This window comes from Carlito syrichta, unplaced genomic scaffold, assembly GCF_000164805.1.
Source record: "Carlito syrichta isolate Samal-C Ts95f unplaced genomic scaffold, Tarsius_syrichta-2.0.1 Scaffold103356, whole genome shotgun sequence".
Lineage (NCBI taxonomy): Eukaryota > Metazoa > Chordata > Mammalia > Primates > Tarsiidae > Carlito > Carlito syrichta.
Window position 1 is genome coordinate 46,088 of NW_007047452.1, and position 18,761 is coordinate 64,848.

General features: G+C 37.1%; 1 protein-coding gene across 1 annotated transcript in view; it reads left to right on the forward strand.

Moving 5' to 3' along the window:
- Positions 1 to 351: 351 nt before the first annotated feature.
- The window catches only part of USP24 (ubiquitin specific peptidase 24), a 116,347-nt gene continuing 97,937 nt past the window's right edge, over positions 352 to 18,761 (forward strand). Inside the window, exons 1-7 of the mRNA XM_021716013.1 lie at positions 352 to 485; positions 1,713 to 1,780; positions 5,577 to 5,720; positions 6,655 to 6,777; positions 12,570 to 12,605; positions 12,967 to 13,032; positions 16,909 to 16,974. Coding sequence (XP_021571688.1) covers positions 1,748 to 1,780; positions 5,577 to 5,720; positions 6,655 to 6,777; positions 12,570 to 12,605; positions 12,967 to 13,032; positions 16,909 to 16,974 — 468 coding nt within the window. The 5' untranslated portion in view covers positions 352 to 485; positions 1,713 to 1,747. The remainder of the gene's footprint in view (positions 486 to 1,712; positions 1,781 to 5,576; positions 5,721 to 6,654; positions 6,778 to 12,569; positions 12,606 to 12,966; positions 13,033 to 16,908; positions 16,975 to 18,761) is intronic.

An 18,761-nucleotide genomic window follows, 5' to 3' on the forward strand; every position in this document is an offset into this window, starting at 1 on the left:
TTTGTTGCCTCAGTGAGAAAAGAGAAGTGAGGGCAGGATGGCTGTTGATAACGGTAGGTTTGATATTCTATCATGAGAAATGGAGAGTTCATTTTTGAAGAAAAGCATGAGGTCACCTGAGAGTGTGAGTAGGGATGCCAGAATGACAAAAGTTAGGCATATTTGATATATTGTTGGTGAAGGATGTGATTGTGACAAAGGTGGAGTCTGCATTATCGTGTTAATAGCTATGTAAGCATCTGCTCTGTGTTAAATACTAAATTTTTAGAGTAGTCACTAATTAGTTTATTTGCTTTTTATCTTAATTCTTTTTTGTCAGAAGAATGATGAAAATGGAAACTGCTCAGGGGAAGGAATTGAATTCCCTACAACAAATTTATATGAACTGGAAAGCCGTGTTTTGACTGATCATTGGTCTATCCCTTACAAGCGAGAAGAATCATTAGGCAAATGCCTGTTGGCTTCTACGTACCTAGCAAGACTTGGTAAGTCTCAGGCCTCAGAATACAATAGGAAGCCTGAGTTTAACCTTAGCTGTTGTCATTGCTTGGCCATGCGATGTTGGGCAGGTAATTTGTTGTCTTAGTTTATCCCCTGTGGAACAAAAGCTTTCAACTAAATCTACTTTTTTCTTCTAGCTTCAGTAGAGTATATTATTTAAAATATAATTGAAAAGCTTTATGGAAATTAAAATTAACTTTCTACAGAAGTTTGGAGCACTTTAAATAAAGACTTAATTCAGCAGCTTTTTTTTTTAAGAGAAGAAAGTAATATTTAATAAACTTGGTGTGCTTATTAAGTGCCTGGTACAGTTTTAAGTGCTTTACAAGTATGAAGCTAATAGAGTAATAAAGTATTACTAGGTTGGAAGAATGGATGTCAATAAGAAAACATCTATACTCTAAGAGAGAAAATAATTTGTTTTTCATATTGAACTCAGGAATACCATGAATAAGACTACTGTCTTACAGAGTGTTTTTCTTATTCAGAGTATGCATAGTCTACTACCATGGTTAAATATGAGACACATCAAAAAGAAATATTTTGACTAGGGTTAGATTTACTCCCCAAAGGCTTTTATGTTGCATTTCTGACTAGTTTCTCAATAACAGCATTTATTGAGCACCTGTTGGGATCTAAATACTATGCTAGGCAGTAGGTCTGCAAAATAGAAAATGTATTTAGTATTCCCAGTGATAAGCAAAATCCATTATTGAGTTTAAAAAAGAAGTGCATTTCTTCCAAAGGATGATTTTACAGTAGATTCATTCACTCACTTAACAGGTGTTTATCACTTACTGTGTGAATTGTCACAGACACAATTCTGTGTATCTTATTACACAGTTAATTTGCTTCAGGGAAGAACAACGATTTTGGCATTTATTGAAAATATTTGTGTTTTTATAGAGCTGTTTAGGAAAACAGTAATGGCTTAGTAAGTAATTGCTTTTGGTGTTTTATTAGTTGTTTAATCAGATCACTGAATAATTATTCTGACATGGAAACATAAGTTCAGCCATTTCAGTTCTAATTAATATTTATTCAATATAATGCTGTGATTTTTTCTCAGTATATTCAACTTCTAATAACCCCTTAAGAATCAAAGTTTTTATAGTAGATAGTTTCATTATGTATGAATTTAGAATGACATATGATTTCTACAAACTACCTAAGTTCTGAATAAGTTACATTCTTTCATTTATTTTACAAAGGTCTTTCTGAGTCTGATGAGAATTGTAAAAGATTTATGGATAGGTGTATGCCTGAAGCATTTAAAAAGGTAAGAAAGATATGCTAATGTCATTTTGTGTGTGTGTATGTGTGTCTGTGTGTGTAGGGGTGAAGGTAGACAAACTTCTTGTTTTAGTTTTTTGTGTGTAGGACCAGTTTAAGAATTTTGTTTAACTGAAGAGTCCTCAAATATGAAAAAGCATGGCTCTGAATTTGGAGCTTATGAAAGATTTATTTCTTGTATGTTTAATTGTTTATATATGTCCTTGGTTGAAGATAACTTTTACTTCCTATTATTTAATTGCTAAAAAATAGGTTAAGACTTAATTATACTAGGAAATTACATAATATTAGTAGACTAATAATTGTGGTAATTAGAAAGATAGTATTTATTTATCAAAATATGAGCCACTTTATACTTTCTGTTTCACTGAGATAGAAGCAGACATTTTAAACTACTGAAAGATTGATTTGATTAGGCACTCTTACTGGTAAAATGGCATGTGTATGGCAGCATCTCTGTCAGAGCCAGAGAGGTATGCTTGCTCCCTTTCTGGTTATATTCTCTTAGAAAGTAATTTTTCTTAACAGCGGGAATAAGACATCCCAGAAATTGTGTTTTTAAAAGCACATTGACTCAACATGATTCCCTTTTCAGCACAAGTCTTGAATGCTCACAAGTAGAGGGACTGTGTCTGTCATAGACACTACTGTTTTCCCCAGCATATAAGCAAGTGTCTAGCTCATAGAAAGAGCTCAGTAAATGTTGAATTAATTGAGTGAGTCTCTTGCTGTCTTAACTTCTGGATTTTGACATCTATTTTTGTCCCATATGCAAGTAAGTCACCAGAACTACAGATGGATAAAGTTTGTATTTATCTTCTTAAAACACAGTAAAATAACTGTTTGCAAATAGTTATTCCCAGCTACATTTTGGTAGCCAGAATCTCTCTTGATTCAAGACTTTAAAAATTTGGAAATAAATTGGCTTCATCTTTGAAATAAGGGAAACATCTTTTTTGGTTGTCATTTGAACAGCAGAGGTTGCATGAAATCAAGATTTAGCTTCATTTTAGATTAATTGATGTGCCAATTTGTACCTTAAATAATTTTCCACTTTTAAGAATTCTTTGGAGAATTATAGTAATTTTTTAAAAATAGCAAAATTTTTGTAATGTGACATTATGTCTCCTTATTATATATGCTTGAACTTACAGTGAAGGACAATACAAATTTATTCAGTCATTGAAAAGGATTTATTAGTCTAAGGAAAGGCCCTTCAGGTTGACGACCCCCAAGTCCAAAAAGCCCTGATCAAGTCAGTTTGTCATCACACTGTATATTTGAACTATTATACTCTAACTCCGTACAGAGATGCTTCAGAGAACTGTTTTTTATTATGCCCTCAGCTATTATTAGTAGTATAATAAATGGTCACATGGTTGGTTGGTTGTTTTTCTGTAAAAGTATTAGTACAAAGGTACCCTGCAGTATGTTACTCAGTTTTATTAATGTAAAAATGTTAAATTCTCTTATAGTTTAGAGCTATTAGGAAGATTCTCCTTCTCAGCAATTAGACATACCTTCTTTTATTAAATCAGAAGAGCTACAGAATGCTGTGTGCCTTTAGGCTTGGCTTCCCAAAACTCAGTAGGATTTGATATAATCGGTACTACTTCCCTAGCTGTGTTTCCTGGTATGATGACCGACCTTTCCCCCTGGCTCTCCTCACAAGCTGCCTCAAAATCTTTTAGAAGTAAGGGTATGAATAATAAGTGGTTGTGTGAATAAGGTGCCCGAGAGGAGCTTTGTTGTCATTTTTATGTTCTTCACCTTCACCTCAGACCTGGATTCTTTACTAATATTCAGGCAGGGAAAATAATTTACATTTGGCTGTAGTGCATGACTATGCTTAAACTTTGTGCCCATCTTCCTCACACAAGCTACTGCCTATCTTTCCCCATCTCTTCTAGAATGTAGATAGGATTGCTTTTTTTTTTTCTTTTCTTTTTTTTTCAATTTCCAGGTGGAATCTCACTCTGTCGCCCAGGCTGGAGTGCAGTGGCACATTCACGGCCACCCCAGCATCAACCTGCTGGGCTCTGGTGATCCTTCCACCTCAACCTTCCAAGTAGCCTGAATTACAGGTGCGCACTACCATGCGCAGCTCATTTTTTATTTATTGTAGAGACGAAGTCTTGCCAAGTTGCCCGGGCTGGTCTCAAACCTGTGAGCTTAGGCAATCCACTAGCCTTGGCCTCCCAGAGTGCTGGGATTACAGACTGGAATTGCATTTTGAAAGTGAAAAATGAACAAATGAGATGATGCCAGAGGGAGTGATGCTTAATCCACATACATTTTTATTTGTTAATTATATGCAACTTCTTAAATGTTAATCTCTGCCTTGTTTTACTTTATTACTTAATTTTTCAGTATAGGAGGACTATATTGTCAAGCAAGAAAATTCTTGGAAAAAAATAGTATCTCATTGGTTTATATATAATCAGTCTTAATGGTTTTTGCTCATTTAAAGAAATAGTATGGCTAATTGGTAGAAAATCTGTAACTGAGGCTTTTTTTTGCAGCTATAGAAGTTTGGGCTCTTTCAGACTGTTCTTTTCAAGTTTTATAATGTGACCAAGATGAAATTTTTATTGCACATATTTTCCCTTTAAAGGGAAATCTTGCAAAAACATGAAACCACTATACCAACTTAAGTGAAATCCTTTGATTTCTCATTGCCTGTCCTGGCAGTTGTTGCTGAATTAGACTTCCCCAGAGACTAGAAGCCTGAGGATAGAGAGAATCCAGTTTCTCTGTTTAGATTTTTTAACAAATCCAAGAAGTTGCCTGTTAATAAGATGTACCTTTTTTTATATTTGATGTTTATGTTTAAGAAAAATAGCTGCAAAGTAAACAGTGTTATAATATCTTATCCCTCTAGAGCTAATTTAGATTTGCTTATATTACTTTTGTACATACCAAAAAGGAAAATATAAGCAAAATAAATTGGCACAGTATTTCTAAAATTTTTTTACATTCAGAGAGTCCTTCTGTCACCCAGTCAAAAGTGAAAAAATGTCATCCTATTTCTGAGATGTTAAAAAATGTGAAAAGAATATATATGTTAGAATCCATGAAATATAGTATACATTTTTTAGGTTCCAGAAATATTGATTAATTGACAGCCAGCCATCAAGATATGTTAATATGCCTTACCATTTGCAAAATGACTTCATGTTTGTTATATATATATTTTTTAACTAAAAGAAATATTTTTGTAGAGACAAGGTCTTGCTGTGTTGCGTAAGTAAGCTGGTCTCCAACTCCTGGGCTCAAACAATCCTCCCACCTCTGCCTCCCAGAGTGCTGGGATTACAGACATAAGCCACTATGTTCAGCCAACTTATATCTTTTGATCCTTGTAACATCTGTTTGAAGTGGGTAGGAATTTTGCCTCTTTAGATATGAGTGAACTGATCCCTTGAGAACTCAGATAAATTTGTTCAAGGCCACACAGCTATAAAACAGTAGCATCAGAATTTATCTCAGGTTTTTACTTGCCTCACACCACTTGACATCCCCAAGTAATAGTGAAAAGTAGACCAAAGAAAAATTTTCTTTTAAACAGACTGCTTTAATGTAAGAGAATTAAAATTCAAAAACAGAAGTCTGTGTTTTGAAATAAATAAATGTACTGTAGCTTGGGTCTTTTAAAAGCAAGTCATCTGCATAAAAAAGTATTTTGGTCATAATCTCTTGCCCATTTGAGACTGACCTGATAAACTGTAGATTTATTTTCTTCTTTCAGTTTAGACTCTAGAATGCCCTTTATGTTTTTGTAGCTCCTGACATCAAGTGCTGTTCACAAGTGGGGTACTGAAATTCACGAAGGAATCTACAACATGTTGATGCTCTTAATAGAACTGGTTGCAGAGAGAATAAAACAAGATCCAATTCCCATTGGTCTTCTGGGTGTGCTTACAATGGTATAGTATCTCTAAAATGAAGTACTTTGTCAAAGTTTTAATTTTGTTTAAAATACTTGCTGTTCTCTGACTTGTAATTAATAATGAGTGATAATGATTTTATCATTAATGATATTGTCTTCACTGTTAAGTTCTTGGTTTTTCTTTTTAAAACAAAGCAACCATCCTGTGTTTTCTTGTTTGAAAGAAGTACCTTTCTAATTTTAATAGATTTTTCAGCTTGTAGAATGATTGAATGCATTTCTCTTATCTCTCCCTGATTGTTTGCATCTTAAGTGCTTTTTCTTTTGGAGTACGAGTCTCACTGTATCACCCAGTGCAGTGACATGATCTGGCTTACTACAGCCTTGACATTCTGGACTCAGGTGATTGTCCAGCCTCAGCCTCTCAAGTAGCTGAGACTATAGGTGCACATCCCCATGCCCAGGTAATTTTTTGATTTTTTTGTAGAGACAAGGTCTCGCTATGTTGCCCAGGCTAGTTTGGAACTCCTGGGATCAAGCAGTCCTCTTGCTTGGCTCTCCAAAGTGCTGGGATTAGAGGCATGAGCCACCGCGCCTGATCTTAAATAAGTAACAGTAGCTGCATGAAAACGTGACTGTCATGTTTTCCTCTCCTGACTTCTGTCTTTGCTGCCTCTTTGCTTATCTCTGCTGGTGGCAGCCCTGGCAAGTCGGGAGCATTAGCATCACCTTTCCTTGAGTTAGACCTCTCATCCTTCTGCCCCTCCCCCTCCCTTCCGATGAAGACCCAACAGGACAGGAGATCACCACATTAGTTCTTTGCTCCTCTGAACTAAGGCATATGCTTTGTTGGTATTCTTGAAAGATACCATTAATAAAGGAGTCCAAGGCTATATTTTTATCTTCTTTTCTAATGCTAATATGTGTTGCTATAGAAATAGATAATGTTTTTCTGTTCTCTTTGAATCCAGGCTTTTAATCCTGATAATGAATACCATTTTAAAAACAGAATGAAAGTGTCTCAGAGGAATTGGGCAGAAGTATTTGGAGAGGGAAATATGTTTGCTGTTTCACCTGTATCTACTTTCCAAAAGGTAAACATAGTTTTGTTTCATCTTTTTATAGAGAAATATATTGAAAAAGAAGATTTTTGTGTGTGCTATAAAAATGACAACTTACATGGAAGGACTAAAACAATCTGTGAAAATGAATATTCCATATAGAATTGCCACAAATTTTTTTCAGATATTGCATATTTTTTCATAGTTAACTAATATGAAGAATTTTGTACATTTGAAATGGTATTTAGAGAAATGAGAAATAACTTTAGCGTCCTCTGTGTGTTAGATTATCAGGACCCCAGTTTAGTTAGTGGCATAGTTTCTTAGAGGTATAAGAGAGACTAGAACATTTGAAGTGATTTGCAATGGCTAATTGTACCTAGAAAAAATAAGGTAGCAGTTAGTCTCATATGTAATTTTTTTTTAAACTTCATAAGTATTAAAATTTTTGCTTTTTCAGGCCCCAAAACCAATATCTTTATTTTGTATTGAAAAATCCATACTCTGCTAATAACACTATACCTACAAGGAATACATCATCTAAACAATCCTTGCGTTCAGTGTTTGGCTTTTGAGAAACAGCTGAAAGAAATCAAGTTTAATCTATGAAAATCTTGTTCATTGTTTTAGTAGAAGCAGAGAGCAGCAATCATTTATTTAACATTTACTATGTGTCTGGCATTATTCTAGGTTTTGGAGATATAAATATAAACAGTCCTTGTCTTTAGTATAAAGAGTAATAAGATGTGGTTCCTAACTTATATAATAGTATAGTGGAGAAAATTTGAAAACAAAGAATTACAGCATGATAAATAGTAGATACAATTATAATAATATTGACTGCATAGAGAGGAGAGGGGGTGGCTATTGCTACCGTTCGGGTAATACTCCAGAGAGGTGTGAGAGCTGAGTAGGAAGGGCAGTTAGTGCGTGCTTTGGGATTTCATCCCCACAGCCCCCTTTTGAGTTAGGCCCTATTCTTACCCCTGTTTCATAGATGAGAAACTGAGCACCAGTCAGAAGTGAAGTACTTGTCCATGTCCACATACCTAGTTACAGAAAGAACCCAGGCAGGCCAGCTCCAGAGTCTGCATTCTTTAACCATATGCAGTCCTGCCAACCAAAATGCTAAAATCTTCTCTTGGGAGGTGTTGTGAGGATGAAATGACAAACATACATAAAAACTCTGAACATGGGGGTTTGCTATAGTAAGTACCTGCCAGATGTCCATTCTCTTCCCTCCAGTTACATATGCAACCACTACGGCCCAGAAATGCTGTCTTTGTATTTCCCCTAATTACCATGAAGGAATTCTTTCTCCTACGAAGGCTCTAGGTCTCCTCCCTCTCCTGCCTTCTCTAGCATATTACTCCTCAGGTTTTCTGTTTTTTCTTTGATAGCCTTCATCTTTTTCTCACTACTGGATTATTACTTTTGTAGGCAGCATGTTCTGGTGTCTCCCATCTTTAAATATTCAGCCTGGAATACCACTTTCCTTTCTCCTTCACAACCATACCTTTTGCAGATTTTATGTCCTCTCTCCCAGTTATTCTTTTAGTGGTTACCCTAACTTTTAACTTGTTAACTAAACAAAGTCTACATTTCATCAGTAGCTTTATCCTCCTCTGAATAATTATAAAGACTTTGGAGTATTTCACGTGTCACTCCCCTGATTTATTATCTCTTTATCGTGCATAGTCTTAGTCTTCCCCTATCTTGTTTTTGCCCCATAAAGTAAATAGCACATGCTGCAAAGTGTTTTTAGTAAGGTTCCATTAGTTGGTAAGTCTGGTTTTTGGTGGCTTGAACTTAGCTTTATTTCCCATTCCCTGAAGTACTGGGTTTTAAATTCTAGATTGGTATCTGTTTTTTGTTAGATTGTTAAAGATATAGTTTCACTGTCTTCTGGTTTGATTATTGTTGAGAAGCTGGCTATTGGTCTCACTGTTTTTTTGTTTGGTTTTGGGGTTTTTTTTTTTTTTTAGTTGGAGTCTCACTCTGTCACCCAGGCTAGAGTGCAGTGGCACGCTCATGACCACTGCAGCCTCTACTTGCTGGTCTCAGGTGATCCTTCTGCCTCAGCCTTCCAAGCAGCTGGAATGATGCCCAGCTAATTTTTTTATTTATAGTAGAGATGACGTCTCGCCAAGTTGCCCAGGCTGGTCTCGCACCCTTGGGCTCAAGCTGTCCTCTCCCCTCGGCCTCTCAAAGTGCCAAAGTACTGGGATTATAGACGTGAGCCACTGCGCCTGGCCTGGTCTCACTTGTTGTTTCTGTATTAGAAGTCTGTCTTTCCTCCACGGCTGTATTTTGAGAGCTTTCTTTCTGATGCTTGTCAGTTTGACTCTCATGTGATTGAGGTATTCTTTTTATTTTATTTTATTTTGCTTCGGATTCATTGGGCTTAGGAATCTTAGGATTAGTGTCTTGCATCCATTTTGAAAATTTCCCAGTCATTATATTTTTAAATAATTCCTCTTCCCTGTTAGTCTCTCTTCTTCTGGAACTTTGATTGGATACATGTTAGATTCCATGGCCCTTAACCCCCTTTCATATTTTACACCTTTTTGTCTCCTTATGGTACCTGCATTTGGGATAACTCTTTTCCAGACCTATAGTACAGTTCACTGAATTTTTTTTTGTCTATTTGACTCTAATCTGCTGTTTAACCTGTTCATTTAAGTCTTTAATTTTGGTTACTGAATTTTCATTTATATAAGTTCTGTTTTTTGAACTCTTTAGTCATTTTTTATTGTCTCATGGTTCATGACTCATATTTTTAATCCCTAGATTATTTAATGCTTACTTTACATTCTTTGATATCTACAGGCCTGATTCTGCTTCCTTTTCTAGTTTTTTTTGTGTTTTTTTTTTTTTTTTTGAGTTGGAGTCTCACTCTGTCGCCCAGACTGGAGTGCAGTGGCCACTCCCGACCACCACAGCCTCAATCTACTGGACTCCGGCGATCCTTCCGCCTTAGCCTTCCATGTAGCCAGAACTACAGGCATGCGCTACCATGCCCAGCTGATTTTTTTTTTTTTTTTTTTCAATTGCAGAGATGAGGTCTTGCTGCCCAGGCGTGTCTCGAACCCGCAGGCTCAGGCAATCCACTCACCTCAGCCTCCCAAAGGCGTGGGATTACAGGCTGAGCCACCGAGCCCGGCTCCTTTTCTATTTTTTAATTTTAAAGATGTGGGGTACATTTCAGGATTAGGTATACCAGTTCTGCTTCCTTTTTTAATCACTTGTTTTGTGTTTGTATGTAGGTGTATTGAAATATAGTTATACAATTTGTTTGTTTTTCTGTTAACTCGTGTTTCTTAGCATTTCATTTAATCTCGGGCTTTTTTTTTTTTTTAAGAGATAGGGTCTCACTCTGTCACCCAGACTGGAGTACAATTGCACAATCATAACTCATTGCAGCCTCTAACTCCTGGGCTTAAATGATTCTCCCATCTCAGCCTCCTGAGTAGGTGGGATTATAGGCACTTGTCACTACACTCACCTAAGTTTTTTTTAAAATTGGAATCTCACTCTGTTGTCCAGGCTGGAGTGCAGTGGCATGCTTACAGGCACCGTAGTAGCCTTGACCTGCTGGGCTCAGGTGATCCTTCCGTCTCAGCTTTCCAAGTAGCTGAAAACTACAGGCGCTTGTCACCACACCCTGCTAATTTTTAACAATTTATTATAGAGATGAGGACTTGCCATTTTTCTCAGACAATCCCCTCGCCTCTGCCTCCCAAAGTGCTGGGATTACAGGTGTGAGCCACCACAGTAAATTGAGAATGTAGCTCTTTGGGGTCCAGCTTTCTATGACAGTCTCCCTGCCCGACCTGGGATTTGTCTTTTTTCTCCTGCAAATGAAAGCTCCAGGGTTCCTGGGCTCTTCACGCCTGAGGGTGAAAGCTGGTTTCAGAGTCTGTCTGCTTCACCGGATTCTTGATTTCTCTCTGTTTTAACCTATTGAGCTCTTTGTTGTCAGCTCAGCTGTATGTTTTGCAAGATTGTCTTTGACTGTGTTCATCCAGTGTTAGTTATTTCCGACTGGAGAGCTGTCTAAGGTAACGAGACTAAAGTCCTCCCTAATTCTTCAGGGCATTCTATTTGCCCTCTTTTCCCACCATCCACCAAAATCACTCTCGGTAAGACATCAGCACCCTGTTTCCAGATTGGAAGAAAGGTCTCTTGACCCCATTGACAGCATTGGTCACAGTTGCTCCCCGCTTGGAGCTGCTTCTTCCTTGGCTTTCAGGACACTACGGCGCCTTGTGTTTCTGCCCACCCCAAGCCATGTTTCCTCTGTTGACTCCTTCCCCTCTACCCAGTTATGATCCCCAGGGCCTTCTTCTCTTTATTCACTGTACTTCTTTCTAAGAAATATCTTACATTCTCATGGATTTGAATGTCATCTTTATTCTGATGTCCCTCCAATTTATACCTCTGTGGCCCAAAGTCCGCTAGACTTGAAGAGTCGACTGTCTCCTCTTGTTTACCATACAGAGTTCTCAAGCTTAGAGTGCCTAAAGTGTAATTTCATTTTGCTTTCCCGACTCGCATTCTTCTCCTTTTCAATAAACAGCATCACCATCTACCTAGATGCTCCAGCAGAAGCATAGGAGTTAGCCGCAAGTTATTCGCTTGTTTTTCCTCCATATCCCAGCCATAAACAAGTCCTTTGATTTAATCCCAGGTGTCTGCAGTTGACTTCTCAGCTGTCTCCTGCTGCCATCCTACTCCACACTCAGCCTGTCCTGTAGTCACTGCACTCGTTTTCTGACCGGTTGTGTCTGACTGCTTCTTACTTTCCCATTTATCCATTCTGGTCTATTCTCCACATAACTGTAGGAGTGATCTCCTTAAAACACAAAACAAGCCAGGTGTGGTGGCTCATGCCTGTAAATCCAGCACTTTGGGAGGTGGAAGTGTGAGGATTGCCTGAGCCCACAGGTTCAAGACCAGCATGGGCAACTTGCCCCGACCTCACGGCCACCGCAGTCTCCATCTGCTGGAATCAGGCTATCCTTTAGCCTCAGCCTTCCAAGTAGCTGGAACCATAGGCCCGTGCCACCATGCCCGGCTGAATTTTTTGGTTTGTTGTAGAGACGAGGTCTTGTCATGTTGCTCAGGCTGGTCTCAAACCCCTGAACTCAGGTAATCCTCTCGCCTGTACCTCCCAAAGTGCTGGGATTACAGGCGTGAGCCACCGCACCTAGCTGTTTTTCTTTTCTTTTGTGGAACTTAGCACAGTTTGAATTATCTTATGTATGTGGTGATTCCCTTGGTTTTGTTGGCCCTGATGGAGTATGAGCTCCATGACAGCAGGTAGCTTGTCTCTTCTTAGTCACTGTTCCATGTCCAGCCCCTAGAATAGTGAATGCTGAAAAGGTAAGCAAGGAAGAAAAGGGAGTGAAAATAAAGAGCTCACTGAAGCGCATCAAATAGTGACCTAGCTGCAACTAAAACCTTCGTCTCTTGATTCCTGCTTTACTACTTTTTAGGTTAATAATTTTTGGTTTCTAAAATATGTCTTAGAGAATTTAACTCAAGTTATTCTGTTCCTTGGAAAACTTAAACAACTGATGTCAACTACCCCAAAATGCATACATGCTCTACATTGTGGCAATTTCATTAAAATATAGAGTCCCAAAATTATATACAGTAATGTCAAAGACTCAATAGGAAACATTTGGAAAAAGAACTTTCAAAATGGTTTTCAAATTTTCATAATTATTTTTCTGACTTTTCGTGTAGGTTAAAAGAAACGTAAGGGTCAGTGGGGAAGCTTTTATATTGCCATCTCAGTTTTGTTTTTTGTTTTCTCATAGGAGCCTCATGGATGGGTTGTGGATTTGGTAAACAAGGTATACAACTTTCATTAATATCATCATGTAGTATATTTTCCATTTTCTAATGAGATATCCCAGAGTTCGGTATTTTAAACAAATGGCAGCTACAGAGAATAATAAAAAGCAATTCTTAAGGAGACAGATTTCATAATTCCTTCCTGTTTTTGTGTGTATAATATATGCAGGTGAGCATCAACTTTTGAACTTAGTACATCTCTTGCAGTATGCCTCAGAAACATTAGGATTACCTCTAAGGGTTTCTCCCAAGACCAGTAGTACAGAGCACCGTGATAAAGTAGAATGTTAGCCTCGCTTCCTTGCTTAAATTATTAATATATAGAATTTTTAAATTAACGTTTACTCTTTTTCTTCTTAGTTTGGAGAATTAGGTGGATTTGCAGCAATTCAAGCAAAGCTCCATTCAGAAGATATAGAACTTGGGGTAAGTTAAACCACTGTCTGTGCCCAGTATGGAAGTTCACTGTACTTGAGTTGGTATACAACCAGAGGACACAATATGGACGTATTAAACTAAAGGTTACTATTTAGAGAAGCAAATGCCATGGTCCTGATAACCAAAGAAATGTTTACTCCTAATCATAACCAAATTTTCATGTAGAATGCTTATTTTTTTTCTGTTTTTCCTTTGCCTTGTGATGGTTACATGAAATTATCTTACTGTTTAAAGATAGTTGCTGTATGTGGCCAGTATATATATATATATATGCATAACAATTTTATGACTCAGTTAAGTGATTTTATAAATTGAAATTTATTTCATAGACTCAGGCACAAATAAAAATATTTTGACAAAATTTTTAGTAAGCATTTTAGTGTTACAGAACCTTATAGACACTAAAAGGCTAAAACATGGGCACTTGGAATCATCCCTCAGGTGCAGTTTTCATTCAATTTCATTTTTTCAAAAAATTTAACCTTATGGTAAGGGGAATAACTAATCTTTTAATTTTCTTCACACTGCTGACCTATTTGTAACTGAGAGCAAATTATTCTCTTCTTTAATTAATCATTCAGTTAAAAACTACTATATATTAGGCATGAATAAGACACTGTGCTAGCTATTGTAATTTGATCAATGCAGAAAATAATGTGGTAAAATAATATACCCAATTGTATATTGCAAATTGTACTTACAGTATCAGTTAATTTCTATGAGACCATGACTAAAGGACACCCATGATCCCTCTTTGGATGAGGGAAATAGCAGTGGTCAAGTGGAGAGACTGAGGGTATGGTAATAGACTGACCCTTTCTTGGCACCCCAGCATTTGTCCTAAAGGTCATTTTTCCCTGGAAGTTAAGTAGGTTGCTGGATTGTCCTTTTGATCCTTATTGACTAGATTAGTATGTCAAACATGACTTTGTTGACCTGCAAGATAGTATGTAGTGATTTAATAAGCAAAACAAAAGAAAAACCTCTTTAGAGCCAGCGTTTTATCCAGCTTACCTGTTTCTCAAGAACTGTCATTGGGCAATATCAGATATTAACTTGATTTTTTTTAAGTGTTCAAACACACATCTCATCAACAAGGGTACATGCATAATGAACATTTGTATACCTAACCCTGAATTATACCCCACATTTTTAAAATTTTCAAAAAAAAGTATTCAAACAGGCCAGATATGGTAGTTCATGCCTGTAACCCCGACCCTTTAGGAGGCTGAGGTGGGAGGATTGCTTGAGGCCAGGAGTTTGAGACCAGCCTAGGCAACATAGTGAGACTCTGTCTCTACCAAAAAAAAAAAATTAGTGGAGAGTAGTGGTGCACCTGGAGACCTAGCTACTTGGAAGGCTGAAGCAGGAGTGCTTGAGCACAGGAACTTGAGCCTGCATTGAACTATGACCATGCCACTGTATTCCAGCCTGGGTGACAGCATGACACTGTCTCTTTAAAAAAAAAATTAAAACACTCACTAATTTCCTGTAGTCAATTTATTTCAAAACAAAACAAAACAAAAATAGTACTCCCAAATTTTATCCTACGTGGATGAAAATTGGCTAAGGATAGATATATATGAATCTGGACTTACCCCTCATTGTGTTCAGATGTCCTGCAGTTAAAGATTCTTGTAAGATTTGTTTTCTTAAGGTCAGACCATTTTTTCAGAACAACTGTGTTGTTTGCTGTGGTTGACATAGAATTATATTATTTAGGTTGTATTGAGTAGATGGTAAAACTCAGCCATGGCATTGGAGTGAGTTTTTGTTGTTTTGTTTGGTTTTTTGAGTCATAGCTTCACTCTATCACCCAGGCTGGAGTACAGTGGCATGCTCATGGCTACCACATCCTCAACCTGCTGGGCTCAGGTGATCCTTCCACCTCAGCCTTCCAAGTAGCTGGGACTACAGGTGCATACCACCACTCCTGGCTAATTTTTTTTTTTTTAATTTATTGTAGAGACGAGGTCTTGCCAAGTTGCTCAGTCTGGTCTCAAAATTCTGGACTCAGGCAATCCTCTCGCCTCTCCCCTCTGCCTCCCAAAGTACTGAGATTACAAGCATGAGCCACTGTACCTGGCCCCTCTCAGTGGTTTTAATGACTTAAGTGTATTTCTGCAAATGATCACATATTAATGGGCATTGGGTTATTTCTAAGTTTTTGCTGTTACAGAGAGTGTTCCTTATAAATGTGTCTTTATGTGCATGTGCAACTGTTTCTGGGATTTCTGGATTAAAGACTACAGTTGTTTCTTGGTATACTGGGGGTCAGTGCCAGGACTCTGAATATATCAAAATCCACACATGCTCAAGTCCCACAGTTGACCCTGTGGAACTATATATATGAAAAGATGACCCTTCATATACATGGATTTTTGCATCCTGGTAATTCTGTATTTTTGGTCCTCATGTGTTCAAAACATCTTCATATAAGTGGAACCATGCAGTTCAAACCCGTGTTGTTCAATAGTCAACTGTATATACATTTGAAAATTATATTGATGATGCTAAATCTCTTTCTAAAAAGCTTGTGCCAATCTGTACTCCCACAATCCCATTTCATAGCACTCTCATTAGTGTTAATGTTTTCTATGTTCAGTTTTCTAATATGGTACACAAAAAAATGATGTTTTATTATTTAATTTGTAGTGCTCTGATTTCCTGTGAAATTGAACAGTTCGTCATATGATTACTGACTGTTTACATTTTTTATGTAAATTAACCTGGCTATTTAGGTCTCTTTTGGGTAATTTGTCTAATTAATTTTTAGGAATTCTTTTTCTGTTAAGCATAACAATGCAGTATCTGTCTTGCATATATGTAACTCTTTTCTCTAGTACTTTTCTTCTCTTCATTTTTATTGGTGGTATCTTTTGCTGTATAGAAGTTTCAAAATTTTATGTAGTCTAATATTTCCTTAATGACTGAAACATTTCCTGAATTGCTTAGGTAGTGTTCCCCTACCTCAAGCTTATAAAAATATTTTTTTTATATTTTTATAGTTTAATTTTTTAAACTTAGGCCTTGAATTAATTTAGAATTTTAAAAAAACTTGTGAAATAGGAATTCAGTATTATTTTCTTCCAACTAGGTTACTAGTTGTAAGATATTCTATTAAGTAATCCCTCTTTTAGTTATTACTTGTATTTGCTGGGTTTGTCATATTATCAAAGTCCCATCTGCATATGGATTTGTTCCTGGAGTTCTGTTCCAGTCATTTTTTTAACTCATTCATTCTTTGGTCCATTTTTATAATACTGTTTTTTAATTATTGGTAGTGTGTGTTCTGCCTAATATCGTTCTTTTCTAAAATTTTTATTAGTGTTCTCATATCTTACTTTTCTGGTTATAGTCAACCTATCAGATTCTCCTACATAAAATTCTACTAAGATAATGTTTGAAATTGCATTAAATTTATGGGTCAGTGTGTGGAGAATTGACATTTTAAAAATTGACATTTCCTTTTAGAAACATGATATTTCCTCATTTATTCAGGCTTCTTTAATGTATTTTTAAAGTTTTATAATTTTCTTCAAATAAGCCTTCATTGTTTTTTGTTAACAGAATATTACATTCACTATTCTTTCCTTTTCAGAAAAAAAAATTCTTTAAAATTATTTCATCCATTTCTCCAAAAAAGTTTTGTTGGCATTCTGATTTAAATCACATTAACTTTCTATAATAATTTAAGTGAATTAATCTCAATTCTTCCTATCCAAGTTTAGTTGTCTAGTCTTTCATTCATGACTTGATCAAATCACTATTTAAACTTCTCTGACATATGAAAAATGATTTATTTAATGTTGACAGAAAAGAATTCTCTTAAATTTATTTCTAACCTTTGCTGTCTTTTTCCAGGCTGTCTCAGCATTGGTGCAACCCTTAGGAGTGTGTGCAGAATACCTGAATTCCTCAGTGGTACAGGTAGGTTAAGCCATTTCACGTGACCTCAGAAGATGATCCAAGACATGCAGATGGTAATAATTTCCTTTTTGTCAGGTTGTTCAGAGTTGTGTCTAATCTAGAGTAGCTCCTTTTTGTCAGATTAGTTATTTTTTAATAAAAATATTATCAGAGGATAAAACATGTTTAATAATAATTTGAAGTATGAGACCTCTGACATTTGAGAAAGTTATTTGCCTTTTCAGTTTATCATTTTATTCAAATATAATTTTTATTTACTTTTTATTTTCTTATCTATAAAGTAAGTAAATATCCCTATTTGCTTTATAGGATTGTTTGAGTTCAGTGCCATTGTGTATCAGATCAGATCAGTGTTGAGCAGTCGGCTAGGCTCATTTACTAGCTCAGTCACTTGCTTCCAAATAACAGCTTAACAGTGTGTCTCATCTGACTTCCTGCCTCTGCAGAATTGGAAGTCAGCAGGCCATAGAATGGTCAGAGCTGTGAGTGTTTAGTTTTCTAATGCTAAAAGCCTATTCTACTTTTCTTGTTTCCGTTTCATTTCAGTTAACATGTTTTACTGAACAAAATGTCATATTGAAATACCTCTTTATTAATTTATTTTATAATTTAATTTAATAGATACGTTTGTAAAACCTGTAACTTTTACAGAGCTTTTTAAAAATCACCGTAGAGCCGGGCGCGATGGCTCAAGCCTGTAATCCCAACACTTTGGGAGGCGGAGGTGAGAGGATTGCCTGAGCTCAGGGGTTTGAGACCAGCCTGAGCAACATGGTGAGACCTTGTCTCTACAATAAATCAAAAAATTAGCTGGGCATGGTGGCACATGCCTGTGGTTCCAGCTGTTTGGAAGACTGAGGCAGAAGGATCGCCTGAGTCCAGCACATCAAGGCTGTGGTGGCCGTGAGTGTGCCACTGCACTCTAGCCTGGGTGACAGAGTGAAACTCCAATTCAAAAAACAAAAATCACCATAAATGGGTCAGGCATGGTGGCTCACACCTGTAATCTTAACACTTTGGAAGACTGAGGCAGGAGGACAACCTGAGCCCAGGAGTTCAAGACCAGCCTGGACAATATGGCGAGACCTTGTTTCTGTAATAAATCAAAAAAATTAGCCAGACATGGTAGCTCATGCCCGTAGTCCCAGCTACTTGGAAAACTGAGGTGGAGGAATCACGTGAGCCCAGCAGGTCGAGACTGCAGTAGCCATGGTCATGCTATTCCACTCCAGCCTATGTGACAGAGTGAGACTCCAACTCAAAAGAATAAAAGATAAATGATAAATAAATACCACCATAAAGCCGGGCTCGGTGGCTCAGCCTGTAATCCCGCGCCTTGGGAGGCTGAGGTTGAGTGCATTGCCTGAGCCCGCGGGTTCGAGACCTGCCTGGGCAACTTGGTGAGACTTCATCTCTACAAAAAATCAAAAATTAGCTGGGTGTGGTAGCGCGTGCCTGTAGTTCCAGCTACTCGGAAGGCTGAGGCGGAAGGATCGCTGGAGCCCAGCAGGTCGAGGCTGCGGTGGCCAGGAGCGGCCACTGCACTCCAGTCTGGGCGACAGAGTGAGACTCTAATTCAAAAATAAATAAGTAAATACATACATACATACATGCATACCACCATAAATGGTTTTGAAAGTATAGTGGACTTCTGGAACAATGTTTTTATATGTACTATTTCTTCTTTTTAACGTCAGATTTATTTAGAGCCATTTTAATAAGGGAGATAGGATTTTTTTAGTAGGTTCTGTTGATTTCAATTATTTCTAAATGTTAAATGCTTTCTT